The sequence below is a fragment of the Aotus nancymaae genome, unplaced genomic scaffold (assembly GCF_030222135.1).
Source record: "Aotus nancymaae isolate 86718 unplaced genomic scaffold, 86718_ANA_hifiasm-v0.15.2.pri h1tg000006l, whole genome shotgun sequence".
NCBI classification, from domain to species: Eukaryota; Metazoa; Chordata; class Mammalia; order Primates; family Aotidae; genus Aotus; species Aotus nancymaae.
The window spans coordinates 37,603,212-37,621,137 of NW_026988417.1; the positions used below are offsets into that span (position 1 = coordinate 37,603,212).

Consider the following 17,926-nt stretch of genomic DNA (forward strand, 5'->3'; position numbering starts at 1 on the left):
TTCTAGGCAGAGATGGAGACAACATCTGTGAGCAAAACAGACAAAATCTCTACTCTAAAAGAGTTTGCCTTCTAGTGGGGGAAGACAGGGAATCAGCAGGATAAAGAGAAAGCCATCTAGTAACTTAGAAGACGGCAAATGCTATGGAGAAATAAAAAGCAAGGAAGGTGGACAATGAGTGCCGCCATTTTCAACGGGGTTAGCCAGGAAATCTTCAACAGAAATGGGATTAGAGCAAAGATTTGAAGGGCAAAAAGAATACTTAAATAAATGTCTTGGGGAAAATGCGAATGGATGTAGAGCCCACTCCCCTGGCTTTTCATTAAGTATTTCAAAATAATTATGAGAATGTGCGTGTGTTGTTAGAGTATTAACAGTTACCCTTGAGGCTGCTGGGACACCACTAACAAGACAGATTCTGAAGACAAGCATCTCTCATTGTGAAGAGGCAGACATGGGGCTGTGCGGAGTTGTGCTGGCCAGGAACCCCCACCCAGCCTCCCTGACCCTAACCCTGAACACCCCTACTGGTGGCTGCATCTTCGTCCTTGGACACCTGGAACACAGTGTCGTCCGGCAGCTCAGAGCCCCCATCGGTGAAGGAGGGCAGTGTCTTGGCAGCTGGCTGTTGAATAGATGTACAGGTGTAGGCCACTTCCAGATCCAGAGCCAGGAGTTCTTCATTGTGCTTGCCCCCTGGGGGGACTTCAGGATGTACCACCAGACCCACTCCCTCCCTCAAGTGTGTCCTCAAGGACCTTGTCCAGGGTTAAAAGGATCAATGCCGGCAGCGCGTCATGGGTCACAGCACACCAGGTGGAATCCTGAGCTCAGGGACCAGGGGATGTATCCCCAGCAGGATGCCAGTAATTAAGTTGCCTTTGAAACCTCCAGGAAAGAACAGGCTCCCCATTATTCTACATCCGTTACACAGAGAACATTTTTCTGGCTGATCTGAGGAGCAGCCTCCATTGAAAGTTACTGATGGCAAAAGGATGTTTTTTTTTCAGGGATGGAATCAGATGGCAAATACAGGATGCTCTGGACATGGAGGAAGACTGCAGAGAGCTCTGTAATTGAGAATTACAATAGAAGGAATGAGAGAATAAAAATCAAATACAAAATGTAAAGGCCACTTTGTTGTGGATTGGCAGGAAAAACATTAGGAGTTAAGACTATGACCTTGGGCTTGGGTGGGTCATTTAAAATTCTAAAACCTCAATTTCCCCATTTGAAAGTGAGAGTTATACTTGACAATCTCCAAATTCTCACTCACTTTAAATATGCCTAGTCTATGCTTCTCTTGAATGGTTCGTCATAATAGATAAAGGAGTGAATTTGGAGCAATATTAGATATAAAATTCATTTTTCCCACTAATCCGTTGGGAATTCAAGGATTGCAATTCCATTTCTGTACAGCCCTCTTTGCCACATCTGCTGAGAGAATACAGACCATTCTCAACAACTCAACTGTTGATGTCCAGAAAGGATTGCCATTTATCTATAGAGATGCTGAGAGATTGTGAAGGTCCCCTGAGGAATGCAGAGACAGACTTCAGTTAAGAGTTCGGTTTCCTTGGGGAAAAAATGAAAAAAAGCTCCAGGTTGACAAATGGCAAGGAAATAAAAAGGAACTTGAAAGCTTGCAAGCCCCAGAGTCATTTTTAAAACATGATCGGAGTTCACGACACCAGCAGCCGTCACAGTATTCAGTCTGGGTATGCTCACTTCCCCATCAGTGTCATGAGTCAGAACAGCGGGTCTTCATTGAAATCTGAAATTTCTTGGGTAAAAGCATATCATCAGGTTTGTATGAGGCTCAGTGTTACTTGCATTTCAAGCCTCAAAAGCAAATAACATTCAACTCATGTAAAATTCTTTTTTTCTCATTGTAAATCGTAAGAGTCAAAACCAAGCGTATTAGGAAATTTTGGATGGTATCTAAGTTTCTGAGACAGAAACAGTACAATGACTTGATAGGTAATATTTAAGGATTATCCAGCTGTGAAGTTGCTGAGAGCTCAGCCTAACGTGTTATTTTTAAAATTGTAATAAAACATATCTATTTTATAAATGGTATTGCTAACCTGAGAGTTCCACCATGAAATAAGTAAATCCTGGTGACTTTAGGGCTAATCTTAAATTCTTTGCATGTTCCCAACTAATTAAAGGTGAATTAATTAATCAAAGGTGAATTCATTAATTAAAGGTGAGTTGATTAATTAAAGGTGAAAGTCTCATTCTGAATAATTTACTCAAGATTTACAAACCCTTATGCAGAATCGGTCTCACTCCTCCAGAAGCCGAGAATCACACTCGCAGCAGCGTCCCGCTGGGAAAGGCACCCTCCCCATGCTCTGTCCCCACTCCACCCTGGTTTCCTTGGGTTTCCCTTTCTGCCAGACCGACCATGGGCTCACCAGGGAGGAGAAAGAGAGATGCTCAGCACTCAGGCTGCTGGACTCTAGCGCCTCAACTCCAGCTACTGGCCAAATGGTAGCACAACCTGGCTTCTAGATCGACACCCCGTCCCCTCCCTGTATTCTCAGGTTGGCCTTCTTGAGTACAATTTTTAAAATAACCACTAGCATGAGGAATTCATAAGCTCACAAACTATAAGAAAATAAATGAGATGCAGAATCCAGTTTTAACTTGTTAGATTAGTCTTGGTAGATGGTGTGATGGCTGATATTGAGTGTCAACTTGATTGGATTGAAGGATGCAAAGTATTGTTCCTGAGTGTGTCTGTGAAGGTGTTGCCAAGGACATTAACCTTTGAGTCAGTAGAATGGGAGAGGCAGACCCACCCTCAGTCTGGGTGGGCACCATCTAATCAGCTGCCAGTGTGGCTAGAATAAAAGCAGGCAGAAGAACATGACAAAACTAGACTGGCTTGGCCTCCCAGCCTACATCTTTCTCCCATGCTGCATACTCCCTGCCCTCAACATCGGACTCCTAGTTCCTCAGTTTTGGGACTCAGACTGGCTTCCTTGCTCCTCAGCTTGCAGATGGCCTATTGTGGGACCTTGTAATTATGTGAGCCAACACTCCTTAATAAACATAAAATAAAAATAAAAAATATATATAAAGGGGAGTTTATATAAGGGGTATATATATCTCTCTCCTATTAGTTCTGTCCCACTAGAGAACCCTGAATAATACAGATGGAATGAAATTTTTAAAAGTAGATATTTTTCTAGGTCAAGAGCAACCAAATTTTGGCAATTTCACATGACTTGAGCTCTACTTAGGAATCCTTCAATTCTGGATTCTCTGTCTTTTTACGTGAGTTTAACCTATTCCTGCTCTTCCTGCCCAGCTTCTCAGAGTATTCCTTTAAATTCCACTACCTATCTTTAAGCCAGTTGAGTTCCCACTAAGCTCCTCTAGCCAACCCAATGTCCATTCCATAAATGTTCATTGAGCACCTGTTCTGAACCAGGGACTGCTGTGGACACAAGGGCAGGTGTAAGTCTGTCTTAGCCTTTGAGGAGTTCATAGTCTAGTGAGAAACAGAAACTTTAAAAATGTACACAATTAGGTTGATGATAGAAATATGTCCAAAGTGTGGAAGAGAATCAAGAAGCATCATGCTTAGGGGAAAGACTGAGGAAGATTTCAAAGAAGAGTCGACATGTGGATTTTGTCCTGAGGGAACTATAAGATTTCCTGAACAAACCCAAGTGGGGAAGGCATTACAGTAGGCACAATGCAAAATCTAGGCTCTGGAACCATTGAAGAACACTGAAAGTTCTGGGTAAGGGCTAGTAGCTCCATAGGGCCCAATGATAGGATGCAAGGAGGGGCTGGGTGTGGTGGCTCACACCTGTAATCCCAGCACTTTGGGAGTCCAAGACAGGAGGATGGTTTGAGGCCAGGAGCTCAATGCTGCAGTGAGCTATGATCGCACCACTACATTCCAGCCTAGGTGACAGAGCAAGAGCTAGTTTCTAGAAAGAAAAAATAAAGAAGATGCAAGGAGATAAAAGGAGATTGGTGTCAGATCTTAAAGGAGCATGACATTCTCTTCCTGAATCATGTGTTTAAGCCACACATTATTTTTCTAACCAGGAAAGTGACATGATGTTTGTTTCTAAAATATAATTTTGCAAAAATTATATTTCAGGAGTGCTTGTTTTCTTATTGTGACCTGTGAGACCAGAAAGAAGAATCAAGCCAAATGAGTAGGATGTGTAGCCTTTAAAAATTATCTTTATTGTTTTTTCTACTTATAAAAGAAATACAGATTCATTCTGAGCAATTCAAACATTTTGGAAATATACAACATAGAAATCAAATGCTCCCTATAATCCAACCTCCCAGACCCAAACCACTATTACTACATCTGGTATAGATTTATTTTTTATTTTTTTTGAGATGGAGTCTCACTCTGTTGCCAGGCTAGAGCACAGTGGTGCAATCTTGGCTCACTGCAACCTCTGCCTCCCGGGTTCAAGCGATTCTCCTGCCTCAGCCTCCCGAGTAGCTGGGACTAAAGGTGTGTGCCACCACACCCGGCTAATTTTTGTCATTTCAGTAGAGATGGGGTTTCACCATGTTGGCCAGGATGGTCTCGATCTCTTGACCTTGTGATCCACCCACCTCAGCCTCCCAAAGTGCTGGGATTACGGGCGTGAACCACCGCGCCCAGCTGGTATAGATTTCTTTACACTTTTATTTCAATGACAAAAAACACAATTATTTTTGCACCAACCTAATAGTTTATAACATATTAATATAATTTTTCCATACCAGTAAATATAGAGCTACCTCATTCTTTTTAGTGGTATGTAATATTGTATTACATTAACATATTATAATTTATTGAATTAGACCTTATTTTGTGGACATGAGGATGTTTTCCATTTTTCATGAATATACATAATGCTGGGATGAACACCTTTTTACATAAGCCCTTATAAACTCGTGATGATGTTTCTATAGGATACATTCTTAGAAATCCTTCCAGAAACTGATATAAAGGTTATAACCATTTTCTATTTTAACAAATATTGCCAAATTCCCACCATAAAGGTTGTATCAATTTATATCCCAACAATGTATGTGGTCCCCAACCTCCCCAGGGCTGTGCGATTTTATAGGCAGTCTGTTCTCATCAGAGAGATTGTAGAACCTCGAGACTCTTCATTGAACTCTGTGAATGTCTGTAGTTCACACATTTCTCTGGTGGCTGATACATGAATGTTAAGAGCAGCTCGAAGGTTTGCCCAGAAAAGCCCACATTTACGCCTATCCTTGGGCCATTCCAAGTATGCCTTTTTTTCCAGGAGAGCTTTCAGTTTATGATACCTGGTGGGAATGCAGTAGAATGGAATGGGTTCCAGTAAGATAAGAATTATACAATCAGAATTTTCATGGAAGAGATTGTGGTGGGCAAAGTAGACTTCATAATGGCACCACTCACTCTGGACAAAGTTGGGAGACAGAACAAAGATGGACTTGTAACTCTTCTCCATGAAGCTCACAATATTTTCACTAACACTCTTTCCAGGGTCAAAATTTCTTTCATAAAGGCAAATCAAGATAGAACCATCTTCTTTCTCTAGATTGGGGATCAATTCATTCTTCACCCACAGAGAATCATGTTCACCATATGCAATAAATGTGTGGAATTGGACATTTCTCTTGAGTTGTTCTTGGGCTGTCTTCCTAACCCTGTGCCATGTTTGTGTGCATTGACCTAGCATCCTGAGATACCAGGGCAGATCAAAGTGGAGACAACAGAAGGCCACAGCCAACCCCAGAACTAGCATGATAAGCACAATGGTGACAATCAACAGAGCTGTGTTGCAAGATAATTCAGGAAGATGAACATCTTTTAGCCGAGTCCCCCTTAGGTTTAAAGGGTATTCACAGATGTATGAATCTGACCATCCAACCATCATGCCCTCTGAATATGTTTCAAGCTGAATGAAATGTTTTAATTCACAGGTACACCAGAATGGATTTCTTCCTGCATTTAGAGTCTTAACTTTCTGACAGCTCTGAAAAAAATCCAGAGATGGGCTGAGAATTAAGTTCATTTCAATGTTCAGAACTGAGAGTCTACTGAAAGGACTACACCCAGGGAGATCAGTTAGAAGATTAAATGCAATATTTAGCTGTTGTAAGGCCATTAGATGAATAGTCTCTTTAGGTACAGTTTGGATTTGGTTATTATTTAGGTCAAGTATTTGAATACTTTTGGGTAAGCACCTGAAAACAGAATCAGACAATTTATTGTATGACAGGTTCATGGTGACCACAGTTTCTGGCCATGAGCAATTTTCATCATTGTTATGTTGTAATAGATTTTGACTCAAATCCATGTGTTCCAAGCGTGTGTTGTTAGCAAAGCGACTCACTAAAGAAAGTGTCTCCAACTTATTACCCTTCAAAATGAGAGTTTTCAAGTGAGGCAGTTGGATAGTTCTTTTAAACAACTCATCTGTTAAGATATTATTGGCAAAATTTAAATATTGTAATTTTGTAGGATAATTGGGGAATAGCATGTGTGGAATTTGTGCATCTGATATTGTCAGGTTTTCTATGTCCATTTTGGTCAAAAGCAAATAGATTTTATCCTGCTGAATGTAAGGCATTCTGTAATGTACATACTCCAATTTTATAGTTCTCATTACAGTATTTGAGTAGTCAAATGAATTGTGGTCAAGATAAACCTTACCACCAAAAGTCACATTTTGGATCTGAAAGTATTCCACTGATGTATGCCAAACAAATTGGAAGATAGAGAAAAGGTCGTCCCAGAGTAAATCAACTTTATTAAGTAATAGAACCGATGTCTTAGCATTTTCTAAACTCAGATTTTGTTGCATTTCATAACTTACAAATTGGCTTTTGCCATCTATATTTGTCATTTCTAATATTTTTGAAGTCTTGATTCCATCACGCAAAAGAACCCAGAAATTTGTATTCATTGGTAAAACAATGTGCAGTTTTGTTGTGTTTAAGATGGGCAGGCTACCTTCTTCATAATGAGAAAGAGTTCTGAATCCCAAGAAGACAGTATTTAGATGCAGATGAGCAATTTTCTGGAAATCTGATTTTTGTATTTTTGCCCCACTCAAACCTAGGATTTCCAGGTGTGACATGTTGCCAGCTTCCTCACAGATAGGCATGGTGTCAAAGTCATTAAAAGAAAGATCTAAATACCTGAGACCTGCCAGTGAATACCAACTTACACTCTTCAGTCTGTTATTAGACAAATCTAAATATCTTAAGTCCTTGTTGAATTCAAAGATTTTGAGATTCAGCTGCTGGATTCTGTTATAGCATAGAATCAAAACTTTCAGTTTGGAGACAAAATGAAAATCTGAACTCTGGAGTTGAAAAAGGAGATTATAGGATAAATCCAGTGTGGTTGTGGCTGGGGTCAAGTCTGCAGGAACCTTTCTTAGAGACATGTTGGAGCAGTTGGTCATCAGCTCCCTTTCTCCTGGCAGCTCTGGAACCTCGCCCTCTACTGTCATAACAATACTACAAAATATGTAAATGTTTCCAATGAGTCTCATTGTATTTCCAAGGATTTTACCACTGATTTCCTCCTATGGATGATGAAGATGAGCTCAAAACCCTAAAAAGACAGTATATAATGTTAGGCTTTTATTTGGTTTGTTAAATCCTGTAGGATTTTTATTTGTGAAAAAAAAAATGCCAACAGCTGACTATATTCCCCAAGAGGTTGGAATAGGGTCCCGACCTGTATGTTGGGTCTTCGACTTGATCTTAGAGCATTGGCTGATACGTTTCCCAGCTGGTTACTGTGCCATGTCTCCAATGTTGAGGCAAGCCAGGATTCTCAGAGAGAAGAAGCATAATTAAATGCAATAGAAAATTAAATGCAATATTTAGCTCTCATAAGGCCATCAGATGAATAGTCTCTTTTCACTAATGGTCTCTTTTCTCAATGAAGCTTACATTACATCTGTTTAAGAACTGCATTTTCAGGTCAGACTCAACACCCTCCCTCACATCTTTGATAGCCTGAAGATTTCAAGACAATTGAAAGTAATTTGTTTTATTATACCAGACGTTGTGAGCCTTTGACTTGACATCACGGAGTTAACTCTCAATTTTTGTATTTGTGGATATAGAAAGTCCCTGGAGTTAATATCTGACTTTCAACGCACTTACCTATATACATGGAAGTTCCAAAACATGAAACAAACAGAATGATTCCTGTCCTTCTGCCTCTATATGTCTTCAGGTTGGTGGCAAAAGCAATCTGGATCACTGCCAAATAACAGTAATAATGTCAAAAAACAATTTCCAGATGGGACATGTTTCCAGTTTCCTCACAGATAGGCATGGTTTCAAAGTCATTAAAAGAAAGATCTAGGCTGGGCATGGTGGCTCACATCTGTAATCCCAGCACTTTGGGAGGCCAAGGCGGGCGGATCACCTGAGGTAGGGAGTTTAAGATCAGCCTGACCAACACAGAGAAACCCCATCTCTACTAAAAAGTACAAAATTAACTGGGCATGGTGGAACATGCTTGTTATCCCAGCTACTCAGGAGGCTGAGGCAGGAGAATCGCTTGGATCCAGGAGGCAGAAGTTCCAGTGAGTGGAGATCATACCATTGTGCACTCCAGCCTGGGCAAAAAGAGTGAAACTCTGTCTCAAAAAAAAAAAAAAAGAAAGAAAGAAAGAAAAAGAAAAGAGAAAGATCTAAAAGTCTGAGATCTGCCAGTGAATACCAAGCTACAATCTTAGGTCTGTTGTTAGACAACTATAAATATTTTAACTTCTTGTTGAATTCAAAGCTCTTGATATTCAGCTGTTGAATTCTGTTATGACATAGAATCAAAACTTTCAGGTTAGACTTCAGTGTGCCAAGATGTACATGTATATTACCTCATTTATCACTATACTCTGTGAGGGAAATACTATTACTACCATTTGATAGATGAGGAAACCATGGATATGGAATTCTGAGGACATTGGGAAACATGTCAGGCTTCACCTGATTTGATTAGACATAACACAGAGGTAGCTGGAGAACTAAGATTTTTACAATATTCATTATTCAAGATATTTATTAAGTACCTACTCTGCCAGAAACTTTTCTAGGTACTGGGGAACAGATTTCTGTTTCTACACAGCTTATATTCTAGAGAGAGGGTAAAAAAAGAGAGACTGGAAACAAAACAATACATTTATATTATGACTCACAGTTCCACATGGGGAGGCCTCACAATCATGGCAGAAGGCGAATGAGGAGCAAAGTCATGTCTTACGTGGCAGCAGGCAAGAGGGCATGTGCAGGGAAACTCCCCTTTATAAAACCACCAGATCTTGTGAGACTTACTTGCTATCATGAGAACAGCACAGAAAAGACCCATCTCTATGATTCAATTACTTCCCACCAGGTCCCTCCCACAACATAATCAAAAGAGAAATAAAATAAAAAAGAAATCCAGATGAGAGAGAGGTAACATTCTAAGTGACCTTATGTTTTGATTCTCCCACAACATAAATAAAAGCACTTGGCAACTTTCCTCTGACTGAAATAAGAAAGCAGCGGATTTAGAGTCCAGGAGGGGCAAGTTCTGACATCCATTTTAAAGTGTGTGGGCGGGAAGGACTGGGAGCGAGGAGGTTGGCAGGGAAGACTCCTTGGGACACTGTAGAGTAACTTGTGCCAGAATGTTTCAGTGGAAGTGGAGAGAAGTGGCTAGATTCTAATTTCAAATTAGTAAACAATTCAACTCTACGCCTCCCCACACCGGGCACTCTGAAGGCACTGAGGGCAGGTGATAAGTTAGTGTGGGAGCTTTTCTGCTTCCATTTGTATGTGTCTGTTACACATTGACCCTCCACCACCACTCCCATAGACAGACAGAGGGAGCAAAAGACATGCTCAGCAGAAAGAGGATGGGGTGGAGAGATGTCTGATGTCTCTGTGCTTGCCATGCTCCCATCATTCTCAGAGGCTGGTCAGGAACCAGAGGAGGTGATGGGCACACCCACCCACAGGCATGCCCACAAACATGGCAGGGTAACAAAGTTGGGGCAGAGTCAAAACATAAGGCCACTTAGAATGTTACCTGTCTCTCATCTGGATTTCTCTTTCTCTAGAAACTTCCCAAGTCTGTTTTTTTCTTGAAATGAAGAAATTCCAGAAAACCTATGGAGAGTAGGGAGTGAGAGGGCCACTTCTGAGTTTTCCATTAGCCGCTGATACCAGTAAAGGAGAGAGAGCATCTTACATCTGATCTTGAGAACACATATGAGCATAGATTCTTTGTGGGAACTCCCTCAACTGTACACACTTGGAGAATTCTTCTGTGAAAATATTAATTACCCACATTGATTATATAATTTTTATATTTTGTAAACTATTTTATCTGGTAAGTGCTCTCAAACATCTTGGAAAAAAGCAATAATTTTGGTAAGGTCACCACAATTAGATGACTTCTCAAAACACCAACTTTTAAAAACATGGTCAAATGACTTAAGATGCCTCTGGCCATATTTTTCTCTGCTCACATTTTAGTGACTCCCAGAGTGTAATATGTACTAAAATATTATACTGCATTAATATGTAAATATAACACAGTGTAATTATCAGAAAAAAACAGGTGAATGTTGTTTAACTTAGTTTCTGCTAGATTTTTGAACTGTTGTATATTTAAGAGTAAGTTTTCTACATCTACTTTTAAATATTTCTAATAGAAAATCAGTTTACAACTGTGGCATGGAAGAGTAATTACTACTCAAATTATTGTATTCAAAGTATCTAATGTATAATGATAAACCTTAAATTTTCTTTCTGTTTTCTTAAAACTATATGTTAAATTTTAGAATATCTTAATTTTCAAGCCACTAGATGCAGAAAATAATTTTCCATGCATTCATGATCTCTTCTGAATGACCTCTTTCCATTCATTTGTTTATCAACTGTCCCCTCTCCACTCATTCCCAGGATCGCTGTCTGTCTTGTTCACTTCAGTATCCTCAGAACATAGAATAGTGCTTGACACATGGTGCATGCTCATTAACTACTTGTTGAATGCACATATGAATGCATGAATGCATATAGGTACGAATTTCAACATTTTAATCATTAGCACAACATGATGCATAATATGCTCTCATAAGTATGTGTTGAATGAATGCATTTATGTTGTGAATTCCTGATACATGATGGTTGAAGAACGAGTCTGGTTTTAGGGATTGATGGGTCTGCGTTCAAGTCCAATGTTAACCATTCATTAGCTATATAACTTGGACCATTTATTTAACTTCTGGAAGGTTTGGTTTTGTCATTGTAAAATGAAGCTTGTGAATAGGCATAAGACAATGTATATAAATCACTTAGTACCATGCCTAGCATATCACGCTTAATAAACTGTAGCAGTTATCAGGTCAAGACTCAGGTGAGTCAAGGAAGGCATAAATGTTAAGAGGATGCCAAGGAGCTCAGTAATCAAGAAAATGTTTACATGAAATACTTTTAAAAATAAAAATTAAAACGGGCGCGGTGGCTCACGCCTGTAATCCCAACACTTTGGGAGGCCGAGGCGAGTGGATCACGAGGTCAAGAGATCAAGACCATCCTGGTCAACAAGGTGAAACCCCGTCTCTACTAAAAATACAAAAATTAGCTGGGCATGGTGGTGCGCGCCTGTAATCCCAGCTACTCGGGAGGCTGAGGCAGGAGAATTGCCTGAACCCAGGAGGCGGAGGTTGTGGTGAGCCGAGATCGCGCCATTGCACTCCAGCCTGGGTAACAAGAGCGAAACTCCGTCTCCAAAAACAAAAAAAAAAGAAAGGAAATTAATGCAAAAATCTATATTGAATAAAATATCGAAATTTTTCATAAAGACAGGATCAGTATTACTGATTCTTTCTTTTGCCTCAGGCTCCATTATGGCTTGGCAGGACCCTGGCAGTTATAATCATTAGGTTGACAAAGGTGCTTTTAATGTTATCATCTCACAGAGTGCTTAATTTGTAGCAATTGACTTTAAGCTTTTAGGTCTTAGAGCCATGGCCCCTTAAGAATGTAGCAGAATCTAACCCGGTTGCTTTATCTGGAATTCTCTGGGCTGAGATGTCAGAATTTCTATCTCTTATCCACCTCTTCCCCCTGCCCAATACCACAGTCTTATCTGGGACTGTAATGGAAGAGGAACTAACTCTTTTTGAACTTCTCTTAATATAATAATAATAAAGGTCCTATCTCTCAGGCAATACTTATGCATTATGACATTTTATTAAAATAACTTTTATGTAGAGACACGGCCTCACTATGTTGCCAAGGCTGGTCTTAAACTCCTAGCCTCAAGCAATCCTCCCACCTCAGTCTCTCAAAGGGGTGGGATTAGAGGTGTGAGCCAGTGTGCCTGGCCTCATTAAAGCAATTTTAAAAGGAGGACATAACCCCCTTTTTTTTTTGAGATTGAGTCCCACTTTGTTGCCCAGGCAGGAGTAAAGTGGCATGATCTTGGCTTACTGCAAGCCCCAACTCCCAGGTTCAAGCGACTCTCCTGCCCCAGCCTCCCGAATAGCTGGGATTACAGGCACCTCCAATCATGCCCAGCTAATTTCTGTATTTTTAGTAGAGATGGGGTTTCACCATCTTGACCAGGCTGGTCTTGAACTCCTGACCTCAAGTGATCCACCTGCCTCAGCCTCCCGAAGTGCTGAGATTACAGACATGAGCCACTGTGCCCCACCTAAAAGTAGGACATAAACTTTTGATGAAAGATGTCTTCTATAAATACTATGTATATATATTAATATCATATTCCTACTGCTATGCTAAAAGCAGGTAAAAAACAGAGAATGACGTTCCTTAATAAATCTTTAATAGCTTATAATTTAAAAGTCAAGTAAAAAGACATCATCAAATGACAACTAGTGTTTTGCCAAAGAATATTTAATCATCTAATTTCTCTTTTCCCAGTGATATAAAGAAATAGAAAAGAGATTAAGAACCTATTGAATGTTGAATGATCTTTGGAACCTAAGAGTAAGAACGACTTCTTTTTAGTATTTCCTACGTGTCTGACATGGAGCTAAGGGTTTTCTGCACATCACCTTGTTTCATCCCTCAACAACTCAACAAAATGGCGACCATTATTATTCCTATTTTACAGATGGAGGAGTTAAAGCCCAGAGGTAAAATAACTTGCCCAAGATGACTCAGTGAATAAGCAGAGATTTGAACCCAGACCTGCTTGCTCCCTCCTGGATGGTAGCTAAACCCAAATGGAAGGCACCTGAAACCTTGAAATGAGGTAGCTTAGGATGTAATCACATCCCAAGGACGGAATCACCGAGGCTGAATCCATTGACCTGATCAGCTGCCGTGGCGGCCACTTCCTCCCTTCCCATCCCATGCATCTCTCTCGGAAGCTTCCTGCAGCTGCTATGGGACACTCTGCTAGGTGCCACGAAGTTCAAGAGACTGCCTACATGTGTATCTATTCTTAGGAAATTTGTAAGTTCACAAGAATTGAAGCAAAACTCAAAGTGCATGCATTCCTAATTAATAGCTCAATGTAGGTGGTCTGGGAGAAAGCTCTTCAAGAAATCGAATGCCCACAGGTGGTTAACCGTCCTCTTCTTTCCAGCAACCCATGGCCCTCTTTGTCCACTTCTGAAGGAAACTGAACAAGAACTGCGTTCTACAAGATCCCCCAGATCTGCCCCTACTTTTAGACAGGCAACACAAAGGCAGAACTTTTCAACGGGATAAAGGAGCAACAAATACGCCTTAACTAGCCAAATGTTTTATCCAGCAGAGGTAAACATACACCATGGAGAAGTAAGAGAGAAAACTTGCCACAATACCTGGGACCGTTCAATCTGGATAGAAGGACTGACTAGGTTTGATCCACAATCAGTGAAAAGAAACCCACACCCTCAAGCAGCTGCAAGAAATTCCTCAGATCCACAAATCATTAATTTAGATAAAATAATAAATACCAAAAATCCAAATAACTCTACTTACCTCCCTCTATATTAGCTCAAAATATCTCTTTAGAAAAGACCTATGCAGCCCTTTTATCTTTTTCATGAGAGTTACAACGAACAAAGTTAAGGTTCTTACCCCGGGCTTGCACTGTCGCAGCAGAGCTGCAGGTGTGTGAATGATTCGTTGACAGGGTCAGAATTGGCTGCAGGAGCAGAATGAGTCAAGTTTTTCCGTAAAGCTTAAACCCCATCCGCCCTCTACTGCATGCTAGTGGTATTGCATGCTATGTATATTCATAGTAATCTTAACACTTTTTAAAATTGCGGTAAAATACACGTAACATAAAACTTACCATTTTAACCATCTTTTTATTTTTTATTTTTTTCAGACAGGGTCTCACTTTGTCATCCAGGCTGGAGTGCAGTGGTGTGATCACTGCCCACTGCAGCCTCGACCTCCTGCGCTCAAGCCGTCCTCCCCACTCACTCCGCAAATAGCTGAGACTACAGGCACATGCCAATTGGCCTGGCTAATTTTTTTGTATTTTTTGTAGAGACAGGGTTTCGCCATGTTGCGCAGGCTGGTCTCGAACTCCTGAGCTCATGTGATCTGCCTGCTTCGGCCTCCCAAAGTGCTAGGATTACAGTGTGAGCCACTGCACCCAACCTTAACCATTTTTAAATGTACAATTTAGTGGCATTAAGTACATTGACACCATTGTGCAGCTACCATCATTGCCAATCTCCAAAGCTTTTTCATCACCCCAAACTGAAATTCTATGCCCATTAAACAGTAATTTCACATTTTCTCCTCCCCTCACACCCTGGAAACTACAATTCTACTTTTCTGTCTCTATGAATTTCACTACTCTAGGTACCTCATGTCTGTGGAATGATACCATATTTGTTTTTTTGTGACTGGCTTATTCATTGAGCATAATGTCTTTAAGGTTCATCCATATCATTCTATTATTATCACGGAGAATCAGAATCCTGCCTTTTTAAGGCTGAACACTATTCTGTTGTATGTACGTCCCACATTGTGTTCATTCATTCATCCATCAATGGACATTGGGGTTGTTTTCACCTTTTGGCTCTTGTGAATAATGCTGCTATGAACATGGTGTACAAACATCTGTTTAAGTTGGTGCTTAACATTCTTTTGAGTCTATACCTAGAAGTGGAATTTGTGGATCATATGACCATTCTGTTTAATTTCTTGCAGAACCACCATACTGGTCTTCCACAGCATCTTAGAGCACTTTGATGATGCCTTTCTTCAAGGTGCAGGTCAGTTATCCCTTTCATCAGCTGGAGGGGCAGTCATGTGATGATTAGCAGAAATAGGAATGGTGGCTCCATAATTTCAGCAATCTAGCAGGAAGAGGATGGGAAGGAGTTATCTAGAGCAGGGGTCCCCAACCCCTGGGCCACAGAGAGGAACTAGTTCATGGCCTATTAGGAACTGAGCCACACAGCAAGAGGTGAATGGTGGGTAAGCAAGTGAAGCTTCATCTGTATTTACAGTCACTCCCTATCGCTCGCATTACCACATGAGCTCCACCTCCTGTCAAATCAACAGCAGCATTAGATTCTCATAGGAGCACAAACCCTACTGTGAGCTGCATATGTGAGGGATCTAGACTGCATGCTCCTTATGAGAATCTAATGTCTGCTGATTTCTCATCGTCTCCCATCACCCCAGATGGGACCATCTAGTTGCAGGAAAACAGGCTCAGGGCTTCCACTGATTCTACATTATGGTGAGTTGTATAATTATTTTATTGTATATTATATTACAATGTAATAATAATAGAAATAAAGTAAATGCGATATGCTTGAATCATCCTGAAACCATCTCACCTCCATCTCCAAACCTGGAGAAACTGTCTTCCATGAAACTGGTCCTTGGTGCCAAAAAGATTGGAGAACACTGATCTAGAGGCCTTGTCTTGAAGTGAAGTGGTAAAACAAACATGATATTTTTTAAAATGTAGATTGCAAAGTACAGATCAATTTTTAAAGCAACATTTTTGAGGTTTTTTTCATATCGACTTAAGATTTAGGTGACTGCTGGAGATCACAAGTAAAGAAGAAAATTTCCAAATACAGTTGTCCACAGGAGGAACCATCAATTTAAACATGAATGATTATAATCATTCATTTATGTCGTGAAAAATGGGGGAGTGGGTGGGTTCTTAAAATACATTTTTTTAACTGTCACATTGGGTTTTTTTTTTTTTTTTTTTTTTTGAGATGGAGTTTCGCTCTTGTTACCCAGGCTGGAGTGCAATGGCACGATCTCAGCTCACCGCAACCTCCGTCTCCTGGGTTCAGGCAATTCTCCTGCCTCAGCCTCCTGAGTAGCTGGGATTAGAGGCACACGCCACCGTGCCCAGCTAATTTTTTGTATTTTTAGTAGAGACGGGGTTTCACCATGTTGACCGGGATGGTCTCGATCTCTTGACCTCGTGATCCACCCGCCTCAGCCTCCCAAAGTGCTGAGATTACAGGCGTGAGCCACCGCGCCCGGCCTACATTGGGGTTTTTTAATTAAAATGTAGTGCATATATTTCCACATACATTTTAGGGGAGAATAAATAACTGTATAAAGAAAAACAATAGCAAAACAAAACCAGCTCTGCTGCTCACCTAAACATATACAAACATGTACATTACACAGACATGGGAAGACAGGTGCTGGCTGCACACCCCTCGCGAATGTTGGAAAGGGTATTCCTAGCTTGTTGGATGAACTAAGCTCTAAAATCTTTTTCAGTTCAGAAATTCTCAAACTACTATGATCAGCACACTCACATTGTATATTGCCCTCTCAAGGAAAAATGATCACTTGGGATTTTTGTTGTCCAAATACATAGTCTTCCTTTTCCCAGAGACCAGAATGTTTAAATACTTTATTGTCAGTAAATGGAGAAGTTTTCTTTACGTGTTTTTACATTTGTTTACGAAAAACAAGTTGAGCCAAGTAAGGAGTTGTCTGTGTCATCTAATCAATTATCATTAAGCTTGCATTTACTTCCTAAGTGCAGAAAGTATTGCACACAAGATATTGGCTAATCATCACCACAAACTACATAGAACATATACTTCATTCCCATTTGACAGCTGAAGAAACTGGTTGAGAGAGAACAAAAAACTTGCCCAAGGTCATCATCCAGTACAGGATTGAGCCAAGATTCAAAACTAAGTAAGTCTGCTTCCAAAACCTACAATTTTTTCACGACTCCAGATGCCCAAGAGATGATGTAATACTCTGTTTGCCTTCACCTGAGATTTCTAAAACATTTAAATCCTTATTCACAACTAGCAACCAAGAATAGTATGCTCAGAACCATATGTGCTGATAACTTTAATATGTAATATTTTTATTCCTTTCAAACAAACATCCCCCCACCCCCTACACACATGCATGCACGTGGGCACGCACACACACACATACACACTCACTTCCCCTGTTATGCCTTCCTCTGACTGCAGACATGGGCCTGCTATGATTCTGCCTTCATATGTAAGTTGCAATGAACAGAGAACCTTGGGTTACCATAAGGGGATGGAGGTTTATTTTAAAGACACTAGAGGTGGTGAGGAAACACAGCAGCACAGCCAGGACCTGTAAAGACCAAGAGCAGTGGCTTCTGGGCACTCCCAGAGCAGCCGTGGTGGTCAGACTGTCTTGTTGGGCTGCTCTCCACTTTAGCTATGACTTGACTTTTCTTTGATTCTTCCTCAATCTGCTTCTCTTTCTATTACCCACTTCTCTTTATTGCTGCCTTTGCTTCTACATGTGTCTTCCTGCTGCCTTTTCCCACGCTCATGGCTTATAGTCAGGGCTGAGGCTCACTCTGAGAATACTTGCCCCAAGACGGGAAATCTGATCAGAGCTTTGCCTCACTACGCAAGATGGAGCACCTCTATTGGGCAGAGGATTCATGACCACCTTATGGTCTGCTAGCCTAATT

At 40.6% G+C, this 17,926-nt stretch overlaps 1 protein-coding gene across 4 annotated transcripts; it reads right to left on the bottom strand.

The window, feature by feature from the left end:
• Positions 1-4,194: 4,194 nt before the first annotated feature.
• TLR10 (toll like receptor 10) lies at positions 4,195-14,147 on the bottom strand. Of its 4 annotated transcripts, XM_064366329.1 has the most exons (5): positions 13,984-14,000; positions 9,195-10,149; positions 8,155-8,253; positions 7,721-7,818; positions 4,195-7,594 (listed from the first exon to the last, which is right to left on the bottom strand). In XM_064366329.1, exon 5 carries the CDS (start codon positions 7,530-7,532, stop codon positions 5,097-5,099), a length of 2,436 nt encoding a protein of 811 aa, XP_064222399.1. In that variant the 5' UTR covers positions 7,533-7,594; positions 7,721-7,818; positions 8,155-8,253; positions 9,195-10,149; positions 13,984-14,000; the 3' UTR covers positions 4,195-5,096. The 4 variants fall into 4 exon arrangements, with proteins under 4 accessions (XP_064222399.1, XP_012330420.2, XP_012330423.2 ...); XM_012474997.2 differs by lacking the exons at positions 9,195-10,149; positions 13,984-14,000 and adding an exon at positions 14,083-14,147; XM_012475000.2 differs by lacking the exon at positions 9,195-10,149 and having other exon boundaries at positions 13,984-14,075.
• Between the last annotated feature and the right edge of the window lie 3,779 nt (positions 14,148-17,926).

Coding starts and splice junctions, on each gene's coding strand:
- TLR10 (XM_012474997.2), bottom strand. CDS start 7,532: ATGAGACTCATTGGAAACATTTACATATTTTGTAGTATTGTTATGACA.